The following is a 15,297-nucleotide window of genomic DNA, read 5'->3' as shown; positions in this document are numbered from 1 at the left end:
CCTGACGCTAACGTTCCTACTGAATTTGTCCGGATTAAAATGCCCGGATGAGAACGTGTGGTACTGTACCGACAAATCTAGAAACATAATCAGGGCGAATCTGCGACTCGAACCCACGATCAGAGGTATTTTGGAACGACTAAGGGAAGCAACTCTGCACCTCAAGTTGTGACGCCTTAGACGACTGGGCCCTAAAATAATAACAGCATGAAATGTGAGCATCAATGACATGTAAATGCAGAATGCTGAGATCGATAAACATGCATCAGTAGAGGCCCCAGAATCCTGCGGGCTAGTTTACTATCGCATCTTGACGGAGCGGTCTACTTGATTACTTACAGACCGCCTTGATTACTGGCAAACTGATGACTTGTGATGTAAAACAGATCTTGACGGAGCGGATTACTTGATTACTTACAGACCGCCTTGATAACTGGCACATTGATGACTTGTGATGTAAAACAGATCTTGACGGAGCGGATTACTTGATTACTTACAGACCGCCTTGATTACTGGCACATTGATGTGACGTAAAACAGATCTTGACGGAGCGGATTACTTGATTACTTACAGACCGCGTTGATTACTGGCACATTGATGTGACGTAAAACAGATCTTGACGGAGCGGATTAATTACAGATCACATTGATTACTGGCACATTGATGTGACGTAAAACAGATCTTGACGGAGCGGATTACTTGATTACTTACAGACCGCCTTGATTACTGGCACATTGATGTGACGTAAAACAGATCTTGACGGAGCGGATTAATTACAGATCATATTGATTACTGGCACATTGATGTGACGTAAAACAGATCTTGACGGAGCGGATTACTTGATTACTTACAGACCGCTTTGATTACTGGCACATTGGTGAAACGTAAAACAGATCTTGACGGAGTGGATTACTTGATTACTTACAGACCGCCTTGATTACTGGCACATTGATGAAATGTAAAACAGAAGCAAATTGCGTGGATCGATGCTCATGATATTAATCACTGTCCAGACTCGATTATTTACAGACCGCCTTTATATAGCTCGAATATTGCCGAGTGCAAACAACAAACCAACCAACCAACTTGACGGAGCGGATTACTTGATTACTTACAGACCGTCTTGATTACTGGCACATTGATGTGACGTTAAACAGTGTATTGAACAACTGAATTTGCAACGTAGGACTCAAAGTGCTGAGCGACGGGATTTGCAGCACAGGATTCAACGTGTTGTGTGTATATTTACATTATATATTATTTATTAAGCCACTCAAGTTGCAGTGGCGGTCTCAACATTTGTGTAGTTCTAACTATGTAATATCGTATTGAGCTACTGAACTACTAAGTCGACTGCGTAAAAATACAAAGAAGAGTACTTCAGTTATAAAGGCAAAGGCCTTTTACAATGAAAACTTTGCAGATTCTGAACACGGTTACATAATAACTACAATTAAAATGAATTTATATGTAATATATAATACATGTTGTTATAAAAAAACTTATGTAGAATTGTCGCAAGACTTATATATTCCTATATGGAATCGTGTTTGTTCATACAGACGGTGTCTTCGGGATAATAGAAGGCTCCGAACAACATGTCAAAATAAAAAGGAATGTGATCGAAAGTTGAAAAACTCTATTGGTACTGTAGATAACATCCATGTGCTCCCCTCTTGCTGATCGCGTGCTTGTCTAAAAGACGGGCTCAAATGTTTGTCTATATCGACAAGGTATTACGTGTTTCTCTATGAAAACATGCTAATATGTGTCTGTCTATGTAGACATGGCCTAGCGTGGTTTCAGTAGACTGCTGATCAGTTTTACAATAACATCCGCGTCAAGGATTAAGATCAAGACACCAGTGACTGCAAGTAGTATTATCCCCACATTACCAATAACTTCGGCAGATGGACGATCGTCTTTCGCTGACGTCTTCTTCCTCCTGAAGCTAGACAGTGTCGTCTTCTCCACCATCAATTCCTTTACCAGTTTGGCATGGGAAACCTTGAGGTCTCCTCGGCAAGGGCATATGCAGCTACCTGGTGTTCACAATGCAGTGAGTGAGTGAGGCTTTTGGGTTTTACACGGCTTTGAGATGAAATGGGGTTCCACGTCGCGTTCAAGATTATTGCACTTTAACAGCGCCGTGTGTGTGTGTGTGTGCGTGTGCGTGTGCGTGTGCGTGTGTGTGTGTGCTTGTACTAGTCCGGATTAACACAGATCTTATATTGCTTAATTACCCACTGAAACACCGTGCCACAGTTTAACTGAGCACCAGGCAGGGTTACAAAAAGTACCATCTTTTAACGTATTTTGGTATAACGCGGAGGGGGATCGTCTCTTGGAACAGTATTTCAGTTACATCACGGCGTGTCCCAGACATGGCATGACATTAACAAAAGCTGTAGACCTTTACACCTCTTCTGTGAAGCTGCCACAAGGTAAAGACACATATATAAAAACTTGCTTTACGGGTCACGGCGTGTCCCAGACATGGTATGACATTAACACAGGCTGAAGAAGTTTACATCTTTTCTGTGAAGCTGCCACAAGGTAAAGACACATATATAAAAACTTGCTTTACGGGTCAGCCGACTGAAAATTTTGTGGAATTGGATTCTTTTCTTGTTCAGAATTTGCTCTTTTTTTATCCCTCCGATAGACTGATAGCATAAAACATATTTTGTGAACAAGGACGCACTTGGAAGTCAAAACAAAGTTTATTGTTGTTCTTGAATTGAAAGGGGTGAGAAGATGCACAACAGTATTCCCGCTTCGCCAGGCTTGCATTGCGTAAACCTATGTAGCCGACTCTCCTCCCACATTAAACCTTTTATATTTTTATATTCCAGCCGATATGTAGTGGAGGTGTAAATTAAGAAAATTTTCTCACACCCCCCACCCCAACATCCAACACCCAACACACACACCACACCCCCCCCCACACACACCCCACACACCCCACCCCCACCCCCACAACTACACGTACCGGCAGGTATATTCCTGTAAAAAGTCCGGAAAGCAAGTAAAAGTGAGGACCTAACGTGAGGACGAGTGATCGAGTGATAGCTACGAAGCATCAGCACACCTATCGTTGGACGCTTTACTCACAAATCATCTATAAATCATCCTTCTTTCATATAGAATTAAGGTTACATTGTGTTTGTCTCATCATTTTCGCAGAATATGTATTCTGGCAACAATAACACGATAGTCTGTTATAAATAATAAAAGAGAAATATGTATCAAAGTTTCTCTTTTGAAGAATTATTGCTATTTGTTCATGATTCTATGAATGTAAATACTCACTGCTAACCGTCCTTGTCGCTGTTCCATACACAGTGGTAGTAGGAGATGCATGCACTGTATATGTTGAATACGATCCTGATGATGATGCAACGTCCGTTGGCCCAGTCGCTGTTCCATACATATGCCCAGTCACGGTGGTAGGAGTTACATGCAGCTGCTGATGGCGTAACACTGATGATGATGCAACGTCCGTTGGCCCAGTCGCTGTTCCATACATATGCCCAGTCACGGTGGTAGGAGTTACATGCAGCTGCTGATGGCGTAACACTGATGATGATGCAACGTCCGTTGGCCCAGTCGCTGTTCCATACATATGCCCAGTCACGGTGGTAGGAGTTACATGCAGCTGCTGATGGCGTAACACTGATGATGATGCAACTTCCGTTGGCCCAGTCGCTGTTCCATACATATGCCCAGTCACGGTGGTAGGAGTTACATGCAGCTGCTGATGGCGTAACACTGATGATGATGCAACTTCCGTTGGCCCAGTCGCTGTTCCATACATATGCCCAGTCACGGTGGTAGGAGTTACATGCAGCTGCTGATGGCGTAACACTGAAGATGATGTAACTTCCCTTGGCCCAGTCGCTGTTCCATACATATGCCCAGTCAAAGTAGTAGGAGTTACATGCTGCTGCTGATGGCGTGACACTGATGATGATGTAACTTCCCTTGGCCCAGTCGCAATGGTCGACGTTTGCATGTGACCAGTGAAGGGGAAAGCGTCCTCACTGCTGTCGATGGCTGCCCCATTCATTGTAGGAGTTGGAAAAGGCAGCACAGCGGTTGGGGTCATTGTACTGTCGACAATTGAGTCTTGGACTATGTTGGATGATAGTTGATGAGCAGTCGGAGGAATTCCAGGTGTGGTATCCATGGTGGCAGATAATCTCGGGAAGGAGGAGCTGGAGGAGGAGGCAAAACTGTCCGCAGTTACAGAGAAAATTGTCTCCGGGATGACATCATTGACTTCATCAGAAATGGGTTCTTCAGATTGAGCTTCGTCACACGTGTAGGTAAAAGGTTCGTTCCATGTGCGCATTGCAGAATCGACAATGGGTTCGTCTTGCAAACAAATAGAAAACATGGATTGGTGAACACTTGACTTGCCTTTGCATGTGTTGCGGGTGCCACCTGTGAGGCATGAGTGAGTGATGTTGGTTTAACGCCGCTTTCAACAGTATTCCAGTTACATCACGGCGCGCCAGTTTGTATGGGAGGACAGCCCGAGATACACATGAGTGAGTGAGTGAGTAAGTTGGGTTTAACTCCGTTTTGAACAGTTTTTGAGTTTTATCACAGCGCGCCAGTTTATTGTGGGAGGACAGCCCGAGTAACACATGAGTGAGTGAGTGAGTTGGGTTTAACGCCGCTTTGAACAGTATTTCAGTTATATCACGGGGCTTCAGTATACTGTGGGAAGACAGCCATTGTGTAGCTGCAAGTGGTTATTATATATCAGCACAGATCAAATGAACATAAGTTCAATGGAACACGTACGTATATTGTATACTGGTATGTAAGCATATTGTGACTACTAAGAAGATGAAATGGAATTAAGGTTGTTCCCCAAATAATGCCATAGCAATAGGAAGTTTCATCTTTGAGAACGTGCGTGGTGATTGATACCTACACCGCGATGGCCTCAAATACATAATGAACACGAAGATGACAAGGGGTACGGGATTTGTCATGTGCAGAGTTAAGTCATTCTTCCCGAGGCAAGGGAGTTAACTGACTGTAAAAGTCCAGTTTCCACCCTTGCAGAACTAGGCTGGAATTACGGAGTTATATTTTGGCTGGACTAACGAGTCTATGCATAGTCCAATAAAAATCACGTAACGAAATCAACATCCGGTTCGTCAACTGCCGTGCAGATTTTGGTCGATTACAGGATTTGCAAAGCAAGTGAACCGTCAACTTAGCGTGAACAGATATTTTCCTAATCGTTTCATGTTTTAAATCAAGTTACTCGCGTGATGTGATGCACTTTTCGATGTAAGACCCGTTTTGTTACAATATAGATCTCGATCATCGATCAGATCGTTTTCACTGGGCGCCGCCATTTTGTTGAAGCAAATGCAAGTAATATCAGGGAGGAATCTGATTGGGCAATAGGAAGATAATAGAAGGGACATAACTCGTAATAAACATGGGTGGCGCTACGATCGAGCCAAGGAATTCCAACCTGGTTCGGCCTGGGTTGAAACTGGACATTCACAGTCAGTTAACACCCTTGCCTCGGGAAGATGAGTCAAGTCGAGCTCGTGGCTGCAGTTGCCACGCTTCGCAGTGTAGAGAGAGTGAGTGAGTGAGTGAATCGTGATCATCGCTTTGGACAGTATCACGGCATGTAAACTAAACGTGAGAGAAAGGTCCAATCATTATTTACATCATAAGAAAAATACTTACAAGAATGGCAGGTCTTTCTTCCGACAGTTAGCTTAATGTCGATAAAGGTTAAAGTTGGAAATATGAGAAATTCTCCAAGATACCGAATACAGGTCTTGTGTCCGTCATAGGAATAGCCAATACATTCCTTTTCATCATAATAATACTTCAGGCAGGACTGTTCACATTCATTCTTGTCAAACACATTTCCTTCAATCTCTTCTGGCGTGGTTCCAAAGATCCCGGTGTTTGATGGTTCAAACGAACATGCCCCTGTATCTAACAGTTAAAAGTGGAAGATTATTTAGTGAAAGGAGGATCATCACAGCTTACAATGTACTTAATAACAACCAAATTAATGCCTCTTGTCTTGGCCTCTTGGAATATTGGTGGCCCCGTGGACAAAGGCGGGTCATCTCGTTGTGCTTAGTTATGTCCCATGCATGCCAGGATCAATAGATCTCGGGTTCTATTCTAATTCCAGATCCTTCCATATTATGAACCTTGGTTTGCAAGCACTAAAGCGGTAAACATGTAATAGTTCCTCTGGTTATGGGACAAACTGACAAATTGTGACTCCGTTGTGTTTTTCTCTTTTCTGGATCATTAATGCAAATTTACCATCAAAAACTGGCTTCCACAGGAGATATGACTGTAATGAAATGGTGTCACAATGCTTGGCAGACTTTTAGGACGTCATCGGTTATTCCCCCACCACTCCCCCACCAAAAAAGAAAAGAAAAAAAGAAAAGAAATATCAAGGAAAATATAATTTCAAAAAGCAGCAGCAAGAATGGACACATATTCGAATTTTGAACCATTTCTCGTGGCCCAAGAGCATGTTTCATTTATAGTTTAGAATATGCTACTATACGTTCATCTCTCGATTTGTTCATGAAAACTATCAAGTTGATTGATAAACACATTGTGAAGTGTCGCTACTGGTCAACTGAGGTTCAACAACATTTCCTTGGATGCTGTGCAAACTCCTTGCGGAATTGCCCAGCGAAATTGACAACAGCATCATGTTTCATAAAAAGACATTTTCGAATGTAAATAATATATCTTTTTGCCTCAGATTATTCCACCATTTCATATCTTTTCTCTTCGAAAATATTTAATTATGATCTAAACACAAACTGTCGAACACCTAGAAGTCTGATAAGGTGATCCTAGAAGTCTGAACAGCTGATCCTGGTAAACTCAATAAAATGATCTTATTTCATTACATCATGTTTCCCAGTGTATTCAGTGAGATCTGCCGAAGCTTTTTATTCGATTTTGGTATTTTTGATCATCTTTAAAAATCATATCATCGACATTTTATTTACATTTTGCAACCAACTCGAAGTTCTCAAAATCGTTTCCTGTTGGGACTATCCTCTTAGTTATTAATAATACAAATCGCAACCAAATCTATAATCAATCTATAAATCTATAAATCAATTCTGAAGAAACCAGTGTACGTTTTATTTCTATTTAAACTATTTTGCATCAGTATTTCTAAAAATTGAAAGTTGGAATCATATTATCGTTTAACAGTTGGAGCGAAAACAAATCTTTGAATGCGATTTCCAACGCAAAATATACGGTGAAGCTTAAATATAAAATCTCTCCCAAACCAGGTTTCGGATCGATATATGCAAACCTCAGCATACTGTGGTAGTTGATTTTATTTCAATATATTTTGCATGAACACAGCGACGGGTCTGTATGGTGTTGAATGTTACATGCATGTTACGCAGGTGAATAATAAACTCTTTGTAAACATAATATTTTAAAACAAAGCATTCTTTCTTAATTAACGGTAATTTCCAATCTACGATACCTCGGTGGAACATCCATCAAATTTATAGTATTTTAAATCATTGTAAAACATATGATTTTGTCAATCGGATTATATAAATACACAAATCCACTGATAGGCCCTTGCCGAAGTTGGGCACCTGCCTCCTACGCGACAATTCACGCAGTCTAGGGATAACGAAGATAAGACATAGAGTATGGGTTTACGCCGCTTTTAGTAATACTCCAGCGATTTCACGGCGGGGGACACCAGAAATGGGCTTCGTATTGTCTTGAACTGGGCGTGATGAGCGAACGCTTTAACCAGTAAACCACCGCACCGCCCGATGAACCAAAATTATAATCTCTAAATGTTCCAAACATTAATTGTCCGGAAGGCTAGAACTCTGACTAAGTGGCTCCTGACCACAGACCTTCAGACTGACGCGGGTACACATCGGCCAAGTAACACCCGACCTATGCAAGTGAGGGGTCAGTCATCAGAAACATCTGACCGGGCTCATGATTGAGTGAGTGAGTTTGATTTTACACCGCTTTTAGCAATATTCCAGCAATATCACCAGAAAGTGGCTTCACACATTGTACCCATGTCGGGAATCGTACCCGGGTCATCGGATTGAAGAGCAAACGATTTAACCACTAGGCTACCCGACCGCAGACCCCCCTACGTTTGAATTGCGGGTGTTCTTGTAAGGAGTAAATGACCCAAGTGCCCGTCAGTCTGAAGCTCTGGGACACAAGATGTATCTTGATTTGTGTAAGTACCTTTTATTTCTTCACATATGATACTGAAACCTTTCGAACAGTCATTAGTTTTAAATTCGAAGGTTTTCATCATGACGCAGAGTTGGGTGTCAAGACTATTGGGTTCGTCGAGAGCCCATGGAGCTCGTTTGTAATCTCCATACGGCCTGCAGTCGGTCCAGTGATAGGTAGGGCTTCCAACTTCACTATTAGAAAGTCCAATCCACACAATGTCATCACCACTGTATCTGAAATGGCACATATAAAAACATGCCAGAAATAAAAGTGCAAAAAAGGAGTATCAACGACCTATTACAATACTGTTTTCACAGTGGAGAATAAAGGAATGATTTCTGTGCCGCAGCAATCACTATCTAAGCCAAATCACAGAAAGTTATCAAGTCTTGGTCATATAATTACGTGAAGATAATTATGGGGAAATGCCCTTGGACCCTGGTACAAGAATCTCCGTGCGGGGAAATCCGGGCCTAAAGGACGCACCATACCCACAAGTAGCAAGCACTTGGGAAGTGTGTTGCAAGTATGCCTATGAGTGATTAGATATATTTCCTATATACCCATGGGAAAGCATGCGTGACGACTGTGGATCTCACCCAAGGGAGTCCTGTATCATTCGAAACTTTTGAGTTGCACCTACAGCAACACACTTGTGTACCTTGACTTCAGCGATATGCCTGTCACCTTGTTACGAGTTGATTCAAAAGTTGAAGAGCGAAGATTAACCCAGAAATCAGTACCTACAGAGCTAAATTGTGAAATCAGTAAATACCAAACAAGATCAATGACAAATTAACAAATTATTTCAAAACACACAGGGTCAGATTTAAAATTCTAAAAGGCAAAACAACAGATCTATTACAAAAGATAGTAAATAGCCGTATTACGTAAGTCAGTGCACTAACGAATATCCAGAAGTTGGTTGTCCAGATTGAGACACATGCTCTGTTGTTCAATCCAGGAAACAATGTTTGCAGCAGTCAGAAAAACCAGCGCTTTCAGCCAGCGTTCTAGAAACTGTTACCTAACGATTCTACTCTAATGTGGTAGTATTTCCCGGAAGTGTATATACAAGGTATAGAGCTTGGAATGTAATCATCAAACAGAGGTCACTCGTAGGAGTATCACTATAGGCCGCCTAAACACTTGATTTTTTATTAGCGTTTCATTTGCTGCAACTAAGAATCATCAAAAATAACCTAAAATAACATAATCCACATAACACATTTTCTGCAGCAAAAAATCTTTGTATCTTTACTACAACGATATCCACGATGACATAAACAACAGCAACATGCCTTTGAAGGTGTGCCGCGACAACAGATATATAGAGGTTATCACGCGAGTGTGTTTGGGGATGGTAAATATCCTGCATTAGGAATAAACATTGTATTTAGCGAGCCTTGGCGAGCTAAATACATAGTGTTTATTCCTAATGCAGGATATTTACCATCCCCAAACACACAAGCATGATAACCTCTTTATCATATAATGTCATTCTTTAATTCTGTGCTTCAAAATCGCTTTCCCTCACTCACAAACATTACCGAAACATTGCGAGTTTTCCTGGAATGCGCGCATTAATATTTATTACGTCACAGGGTAAGTGATATGTCAGTCGGACAGTGACAGTAGCCAATATAGTTCCAACTGAAATCTGTTTCTTATACAGTGGCGAAGCAACATATACGCAAAACAACAATTGTTTTTAATTGCCTTTCGCGGCAATCCATCGGTCTGTCCGCTAGAGTAACTGCCATTTGTCAAAGGGAAGCTACTCTAACCCTAGTCTATGAGACGTCACGGCCACGGTCAGACGTTGAAAGTCGGTCTGTCCTGTCATAACGATAAGAAGTGTAGTCAGATGTACACACAGCGACAAAACGAAACAAGGTAACAATTCAAACATATTTCCGCCAAATCCAACTATTTTAATTTGTGGAGGAGGTTTCAAGCCCGCAGAGGTCTACAAGCACAGATATGGCTACTGATCCCGCTTGGCTAGGCCACGTGCCCACGCCAAATTGTTTCGAAATTTATATCTCCAAAGTTGCCAAAACTTATAAAATGCCTTAGCTACGTCACAGTTAGACACAGATTTTCAGTATATTAGACTGTTCTTTTGATAATGATACCAATTATCCCTGTAGTTTATCCAGATTCCCGATGGTTAATTCTGACTCGATCGCCGAATGACAAGGGCGACGCCATGTTTGTTTATAAACAGTGAAAGTAGTCCCTACTTGACCTTTGATATTTGCATCTCTATCCGCATATGACCCCAACGGATATCGTTTTTATCCGTTGGCTTTATCCTGCCGAGAAACCTGCCCATTATATGATAAATATGTCTTCTTGCCTCTACTACAGCGATATATACGTGTACCTCTAGCTCTCCTACAGAGATCTATCTTCTTGCCTCTACTACATGGACATACATTTGTATCCCTACTACAGAGATCTATCTTCTTGCCTCTACTACAGCGATATACACGTGTGCCTCTAGCTCTACAACAGAGATCGATTTTCTTGCCTCTACTACAGCGATATACATGTGTATCTCTAGCTCTACTACAAAGATCTATCTTCTTGCCTCTGCTACAGCGATATAAGTGTGTACCTCTAGCTCTACTACAGAGATCTATCTTCTTGCCTCTGCTACAGCGATATACGTGTGTGCCTCTAGCTCTACTACAGAGATCTATCTTTTTGCCTCTGCTACAGCGATATACACGTGTGCCTCTAGCTTTACTACAGAGATCTTTCTTCTTGCCTCTACTACATGGACATACATCTGTATCCCTACTACAGAGATCTATCTTCTTGCCTCTGCTATACCGATATACGTGTGTGCCTCTAGCTCTACTACAGAGATCTATCTTTTTGCCTCTGCTACAGCGATATACACGTGTGCCTCTAGCTCTACTACAGAGATCTATCTTCTTGCCTCTACTACAGCCCTATATATGTGTGTACCTCTAGCTCTTCTACAGAGATCTTTCTTCTTGCCTCTACTACATGGACATACATGTGTACCTCTATATGATAGTGACGGCACGATTGTCTGCGTGGTGTTCCCTTTCAACTCACTCACAACTAATTCTGATACATACTTGATTTGATTTTGAGGTTTCATTTTACATGACCATTCACAATGACAAAATTAAAGGTCGTATGAAATGAAAAAATGAAAAGCCCTTTAAGCTTGATCAAATATTATTAGTTTGTTAAGAAGTAATAGGGGATGTGTCATTTCTTACAGGTGTTGCAAGGCAGAAAGGTCATAGTCGGTATCAATCTTGACGAGTCTCCAGCCTCTGTGAGCGCAGTAGCTGGCCGCATTACTCCAACTCATGCGTGTCAATCCGAAATGGTACACAACAGGTCTTGATGGCGCAGATCTTCCAATTGTTGCTGAAACGAAGCAATCACAGTTGAAAAGTTTGGGTTGGGTGCATCTTTAACAGTATTTTAGTTATTTGACGGTGCGCCAACAAACGCGTTTACCGCCAAATTTTTACATAATATATTTGCCAAGAAGGATTATGTGTATCTTGATATGTTTTGTTATTAGAATTGGAATACGACACACATGATCAATCAGAGCCTACATATGGATCTTCATGTCGATGGTCTACGGGGAGACAACTCCATGTGTCGAGGCAAAGACATGCCACAACAATACAAATATAACTTGGGGAGTAAGGGTTTGCAGTTGTACAATAATCTCTCTTATACGTATGAACCATCAACTTAACTGCAACAGTCTGCAAATCTCCAACCGTCCCTGCTAAAACTGACCAGACAATAAGTAAGCCATGTGGTTAGATAACTGTCAAGCTAAACTGTGCCGAGCATGTTGAGAGTGTGTAGCCTTGCTGTGGCTCTAAAATGTTTTAACAATTCAGAAACGTTGATATGAAAACAGGAAATATAATTCTGTTTAATGTCATCATAATATATCAGTTAAATCCTACTTATTTGGGTAATACCAATTATTAGCAAGTCTATGCTCATAATTCCCCCCTACTATCAGTTGCTATCTTCACAAACTTAACTTCAACTGTTGATCTCACTCCAATGAAATAAAAGCAGGAATGCTTATCTTCTTCTGACATGGAAGAGCAACATACACTGGATGGAAATTGTGCGTACGTGACTTTACTTGATTGTGTATAGTGTCCCAGGAAGATATTATTGTGATGTACTTGATATACTTCACTGTTTCCTGAACTGGTTGCACAACACTGATAATGATATAAAAAGTGAATATGTTCATAGGTTTCTTCATAGAATGTAAGATGTACAGGAATACTTCAGTTTAGGATGAGTAATATAATTTCATTTATGATATTACTTTCATTATCATACCTTCAACATGTTCAGATTATTACAAATGAAAGTTTGATAATTATTTCATATTAAACATAGAGAGAGGTGTGGAGTTTATGGAGATTATTTCTAACATTGGCATTGTTGATACAATTCTTAATTCTGTACGATATTACAACATGCACAAATTTACATTTAGTTGGTAGTTTTAACATTTGTATTATTAAATATGCATTATTATAAAATTGTTACATAGACATGCCTATGCTTAGAAGTAAGCTTCCAATTGTTTTTTTTTCAATGCATCTTTGGATAATGTGTCGTCTTCTAGCCCGTCTAGAGTAATCTGTTTACAATCAATCACCAGCTGCCAATAACCAACTGGTCTTTCTTGGCAGCGGAATGCCCTACAGTTGAGTTCAAAGAAAACCAACCTGCTGACTTTTGAGCAAATCCTGCTGTAATACTGACCTGTGACCTACTCTTAACCCTCGTATATGTCCTGTAATACTGACCTGTGTGTTACCCTAACACTCGTCTATGTGCTGTAATACTGACCTGTGACCTCCCCTAAACTCTCGTCTATGTGCTGTAATACTGACCTGTGACCTACCCTTAACCCTCGCATATGTCCTGTAATACTGACCTGTGTGTTACCCTAACACTCGACTATGTGCTGTAATACTGCCCTGTGACCTCCCCTAAACACACGTCTATGTGCTGTAATACTGCCCTGTGACCTCCCCTAAACACTCGTCTATGTGCTGTAATACTGCCCTGTGTGTTACCCTAACACTCGTCTATGTGCTGTAATACTGACCTGTGTGTTACCCTAACACTCGTCTATGTGCTGTAATACTGACCTGTGACCTACCCTTAACCCTCGCATATGTCCTGTAATACTGACCTGTGTGTTACCCTAACACTCGTCTATGTGCTGTAATACTGCCCTGTGACCTCCCCTAAACACACGTCTATGTGCTGTAATACTGCCCTGTGAACTACCCTACACACTCGTCTATGTGCTGTAATACTGCCCTGTGACCTCCCCTAAACTCTCGTCTATGTGCTGTAATACTGCCCTGTGACCTACCCTACACACTCGTCTATGTGCTGTAATACTGACCTGTGACCTACCCTAAACACTCGTCTTTGTGTTGTAATACTGCCCTGTGACCTCCCCTAAACTCTCGTCTATGTGCTTTTATACTGCCCTGTGACCTACCCTACACACTCGTCTATGTCCTGTAATACTGCCCTGTGACCTCCCCTAAACACTCGTCTATGTGCTGTAATACTGACCTGTGACCTCCCCTAAACACTCGTCTATGTGCTGTAATACTGCCCTGTGACCTCCCCTAAACTCTCGTCTATGTGCTGTAATACTGCCCTGTGACCTACCCTACACACTCGTCTATGTCCTGTAATACTGACCTGTGACCTACCCTAAACACACGTCTTTGTGTTGTAATACTGCCCTGTGACCTCCCCTAAACACACGTCTTTGTGTTGTAATACTGCCCTGTGACCTCCCCTAAACACTCGTCTATGTGCTGTAATACTGCCCTGTGACCTCCCCTAAACACTCGTCTATGTGTTGTAATACTGCCCTGTGACCTCCCCTAAACTCTCGTCTATGTGCTGTAATACTGCCCTGTGACCTACCCTTAACCCTCGTCCATGTTCTGTAATACCGACCTGTGACCTTCCCTAAACCCTCGTCTCTGTGCTGAAATTCTGACCTGGGACCTCCCCTTAACCCTCGTCTATGTCCTGTTATACTTACCTGTGACCTCCCTGAACCCACGTCCAGGTGCTGAAATACTGACCTTTGACCTCCCCTGAACCCTCTATTGTACTATTGACACGTGGCCATTGACGAACCCTTTCGTCATGTTGTAGTAAGTAGTTGTAGCCTGTTTTTATTTATTTTAATATTGACCTGTTATCGGCGACGGCGCCTTGTGCCTACATTCGACTGCAGACCCGTGACCACCGACAGGCTTATGTTTCACGGTTGACAATGGAGCTGAAATGTATTATGGTCTTACCCCTAATTATGTCTCAGCAGCTCGCAAGTATCATGAATATAATATGCTTGTTTTTCACATTCAGTGAATGTTGTATTGATCATGATGTATTGAGCGAAACGGTTTTTATTTTTAATAATTTAATAGCGATACGTACCAGTGGATAGCGCCAATCCAATTACAGCGATAACTACCTTGGCTGAAAACATGGTGGACTCTAACCTGGAAGGCAAGGAACAGATATTGTAATATACTGATAATACTGATGACATATACACATATAGGAAACATAGGGACGTAGCATACACACAGAAGTGAAATGTGGGGATAAAACTCCCTCCCCCCTCCCCCTCCCCCGCCTAACTTAGTTGCAAGACAAACATATTTTCTGGTCCATTGATCACTTCATTGTCTGGTTTATTTACACCTCACCGTGGTGTGGCGTCAGACAAAAAACACAGTGTGAGTGGCGGGTGCTAACTGTAGGGAAGGACATGATGAACCTTTTAGCGAACACCTGGTGTCATCAGCAATTTTCGCCGTTATTTTACCTTTTACGTCGAACGAAATCTTCGGGGGATGGTTATTCTCCTGTGTTGACGTTATATTATATACTAAGAGTATATTTGCCATATGCATGAGAAAGAAAGATAGAGATAAGAGG

At 41.6% G+C, this 15,297-nt stretch overlaps 1 protein-coding gene across 1 annotated transcript; it reads right to left on the bottom strand.

Annotated features, from left to right (window-relative positions):
• Positions 1-1,791: 1,791 nt before the first annotated feature.
• On the bottom strand, positions 1,792-14,842 carry LOC139452093 (mucin-3A-like). Its single transcript, XM_071233407.1, has 7 exons — positions 14,791-14,842; positions 11,532-11,685; positions 8,275-8,501; positions 5,725-5,982; positions 3,653-4,377; positions 3,313-3,466; positions 1,792-2,042 (listed from the first exon to the last, which is right to left on the bottom strand). The coding sequence occupies exons 1-7, from the start codon at positions 14,840-14,842 to the stop codon at positions 1,792-1,794; spliced, it is 1,821 nt and encodes a 606-aa protein (XP_071089508.1).
• Positions 14,843-15,297: the final 455 nt, after the last annotated feature.

The sequence above is a fragment of the Haliotis cracherodii genome, unplaced genomic scaffold, assembly GCF_022045235.1.
Source record: "Haliotis cracherodii isolate W230 unplaced genomic scaffold, xgHalCrac1.p SCAF_9, whole genome shotgun sequence".
NCBI classification, from domain to species: domain Eukaryota; kingdom Metazoa; phylum Mollusca; class Gastropoda; order Lepetellida; family Haliotidae; genus Haliotis; species Haliotis cracherodii.
Note: the sequence above shows the minus strand (reverse complement) of the source record. Positions and strands in the feature narration are given on the sequence as shown.